The sequence below is a fragment of the Bidens hawaiensis genome, unplaced genomic scaffold, assembly GCF_021521415.1.
Source record: "Bidens hawaiensis isolate Kalapana, Puna unplaced genomic scaffold, B.hawaiensis_p1.1 tig00024225_1, whole genome shotgun sequence".
In the NCBI taxonomy this organism is placed as follows: Eukaryota; Viridiplantae; Streptophyta; class Magnoliopsida; order Asterales; family Asteraceae; genus Bidens; species Bidens hawaiensis.
The window spans coordinates 97946-102007 of NW_027493804.1; the positions used below are offsets into that span (position 1 = coordinate 97946).

At 31.9% G+C, this 4062-nt stretch overlaps 1 protein-coding gene across 1 annotated transcript; it reads left to right on the plus strand.

Moving 5' to 3' along the window:
* The first annotated feature begins 703 nt into the window (after window positions 1-703).
* On the plus strand, window positions 704-2372 carry LOC143568738 (NEP1-interacting protein 2-like). Its single transcript, XM_077054813.1, has 5 exons — window positions 704-1027; window positions 1105-1289; window positions 1406-1477; window positions 1636-1740; window positions 2196-2372. The coding sequence occupies exons 1-5, from the start codon at window positions 904-906 to the stop codon at window positions 2316-2318; spliced, it is 609 nt and encodes a 202-aa protein (XP_076910928.1). The 5' UTR covers window positions 704-903; the 3' UTR covers window positions 2319-2372.
* The last annotated feature ends 1690 nt before the right edge of the window (window positions 2373-4062 follow it).

The window sequence follows — 4062 nt, forward strand, 5'->3', positions numbered from 1 at the left end:
CTACGTGCGTAATATTTAGGAGTTAGTGGGCCAGGTAAGAATTAAACAACTATTTTCTCCTTTATTTTAATTTTAGATGCGGTGACCAACAATTCATTTTTTGTGTTTTCACTTTATTGCATCATATAAATCACAACATTTAGCTCATTTTCAATTTAAGAAGTTGAAGTACCAAGTTTGATTTAGAACTAACGATAAACTTAAGTTAATTTTTTTTAATTACATTTAGTTATTTAAGTATTGATAATTATTTTAATTATATTTAGTTATGTCATTTATAGTTAATTATTTTGTATGATAATGCAAACATAAAAGAAATGTACAAATTATAAAAGGAATTTGAGTATTAAAAGTAAATGTAAAAGGTGATGATAATGTATAATTGTAAATATTGATAAGGATATTTTTAGGGTTAAAGACTAAATATGTATTTCTAGTACATTTGTGAAAAACTAATGTAATAGCTGACTAACATGGTTTTTAATGCATTTAGCGTTTTGCATCAGTGATGGTCTAACTCTTGTTAACAAAGATATCTAGATACCGTTAGTTAGATCAAAACATGTTATTAATAAAATTTATCAACTTATATATCAAAACATAACATATACGTTTCTTTATCGAAACATATTTTAAAAAGTTGTCATATTTGTCCTGTCACCCTCAAACAATCATCTTAGAAGAATATTTCAAAAGTTTAAATAGTAAATGCAACTTGCATAAACTACCTAGTCCACAAAATGCTAAGAATGTTCAACTTTGACCAGAATGTATCATAACTTGAAGTTTCTTGTTCTCTTCTTAATTTCCTCTTTCCAAGACAGACATCCCTTTCTCCATCCATATATATAATGAAAAACATCAAATTCCAATTTAAAGATAAGCTTTTAGAACAACCATACAATGATTTCATCTTTACAAAATAGATACCATTGTGGTGACAGGTTGAGAGAACTTTTCACCTCCATACTTTCTCATATGTTCTTCCACCTAGTCCTTCTAATCTTCATCTTCCACTTTGGTGTAGGTCAGTATCCGTATGTATTAATGATTACCTTAATTTTTACTCTTTCTCAATGTTGATATAATATGTGGTGGGTGTAGTTGGGGGCACCATTGGAGCAATAGGAGGAGCTTTGATTGGGTCCAAGAACAAATTAAACTTCTTACGGGACGTAATTAGGGGCGCGGCGTCAGGGGTAATTTTGTCACATAAAATCATTAAGGTTACCTTTGATTATTTCATGCATCCTGATCTTGATGATGAACATGCTTGCTTCCTTCATCTGGTAATTAAATTATGCATGTATTAATTTTATTTTATTTATATGCATTTTTAATACATTTTTTTACAGTTGTTAATCACACAAAATTTAATAAAAACTCGATGGAAATGTTGTTGCAGATTGAAATCGTAGCAGGTGATTTGGAGTCAAAACTTCTACGAGACCACGATCATATATTTCTAATTACCAAGGTGATTATTTAAAGACCAATTGCTGTCCAAAAGAATATATATATTTAAAGACCATACTGAATTAAAACAATAAATGAACAAAAATATCTTATTTGATTGGTGCATTTAAAGCACACATTCCATAATTGACCATTGAAGGTTTAATTTGGTGTGACCAGGTTTCAAGTTGTGAAAAACTTGTTAAGCTTGCAAAGATTGAAATTTCAAACCAAGACGTCCTTGATTCTTCTGGAAACGCAACTTGTTGCTCAATTTGTCTTCAGGTACGTTACGTATCTTATATAAATGTATTAATGTGGTGGTATAAATGAGTCGAGTTAGTTTGGTATGTTCTTAGTTTTTCAAGCCATGACTCGACTTGACTTGTTTATTATTTATTAACTATTTAAATATTTTCTTTATATACATTTACAAGGCATATTCTTACTTAATATACAAACAATAATAATATAAATAATGCTTAATATATGAATTTCGGGCTTGAACTCATTTATTATGTCATAAGCATGCTCCAATACAGAATTGACATTGTTTAAGTCTAACTTGATTCAAATTTTTAGCAATTCGATCTTAAGTAGTTCAGGGTTTTTGTACTTGTCTAGTTGTCTACACTCGTAGTTAAATTAATAAAAGTGGTATTTGCTAGATACAAAAAAATGTAAAAAAGAGTATTTTGAAATATTTCTAAAACCCGTTTTGAATCGGATATTTGTAACAGGATTTTGAGGTTGGCAACTCAGCTGGAATATATCCAAAGTGTGAGCACAAGTTTCATCCAGAATGCATATCCCATTGGCTTCTTACCCACAATTCATGTCCCGTATGCAGAACAACCATATGAAAAGTTAACAAACAAAATTCAATTAATTCATTTTAATTTATACCTTTTTTTCTTGATACATGCATGTAATTGTTTGATTAATTTTTGTTTATATATGGTTCATGCGCGTTACAAAAGGGCACGTGCGCCATGTGGTTTGTCGTTGGAGCTTTTGACGTCTTGTTAAAAAAACACATGTATATATATATGGATGTTTCGTGACGGAATGGTGATATTGATTGATAGAGTATATATATGATAATGATAAGGTTTATTTTGTTTAATGAAAAAAATGAATGGTTTTCAAATATGTGGTAATTATCCAAACCCAAGGAGGAATCTCGGTCTTTTTTGTGCTCATCTCCGATATTAGTTTTGAGAATGGGTTTGTTGTGGGTCAGGCTGTGTTGAAGGTCGAATCGGACGAAGTTGTCAAACATGAGAAAGTTTGTTTAGAGAATCAACATGTGTTTTTTCCTTTTGTTTTCGAGACATTTGGGTTTCTAGCCCCGAAGGCTGTGAATTTTTTTATCAAGGTTCAACGAGTTGTACATGGTACTATTTCGGCTCCTAAGTCCCAAAGTTTCGTTTAAGGATTCGCTTTACTATTCAAAAGGGGGTTGTGACGCAGCTTGTTGCCTGTTTGTCTGTCACTTTACTGTAATTATTTTGAGTTTATTGAGAAATAGCAAATTAGTATTAAACAAAAATGATATAGCGACTCAAGCCAAATAATGCTTTCAAGTGAGCAAACAAATTCCTATAAGAATATATTATCGTATTAAGATAAAAGAATAATCTCCAAAATTCTTCTTAACATAGACAATAACTTTTTGATTTTTAGAACTAAGCAAATTCAAAATGACCCAACTGGAGGTTGACAATTAAGCTCGTTCGGCAAACGATGCACCCTTGTACTTAACAGGAGAAGAAAAAAAACACTTGGCTCTACATAATTTCCAATCAATATCTTACATGTGGACTAACTGGGCTATAGGAGAGCCGGCAAACACTTTAGTCGACTAAAGAGGAGCTGGAACAGATTCGGCCCTTTCGGAGCCGAAAATTTGATAATCTGACTCTCTCCTAGCCGTGGTTGGGTGACTCTTGTAAGTGTAGCCGAAAAGTTGGTAATCAGATTATCTCCTAGCCATAGCAGAGCCGGCTCCTCTGTAGTCGAGAAGTACATCAGTCGGCTCTTTTGCAGCCAGTTGACACAACACATAAATGGTTAGTTGAATATTGTGTAGGAAACTAGACACAAATGTTTCTTTTTTCTTTTGGTTTTTTTGTGTTGCTATTAATTTGTTGGCTACACTTAAGCCTTCTTTAACGAACAAGCTTAGTTGTCAGCCACCGATTGAATATTTTTGTATTTTATTTTTGAAAAACATAATGTTGATGCCTATTTAAAATAAAAATTGATTAAACTTAAGACTATTTTAAATAGTTTCCTTTAAATAAACAAGGATATTTGAATTGAAATCGAAAATATATGTTTAAACCAAATTGAATTTATATCATTCTAGTTGTTATTTTCAAATCAATTTTTTTAACGACTAATTTGGATCACTTACGGACCACTGGAGTATCATCGTGCCACCAGTTGTACCACGCGATCATATCCACCACCAAGCCACCAATTCAGGAGGAAACTCAATATCTGAGAAAAACCCTCTCCTGTGAGATTCGAGCCCAAAACCTTATGGTCACTAAGTCTTATCCCACCATCAAGATACCATTGGACTAGAAGTCCTTTGGTTCA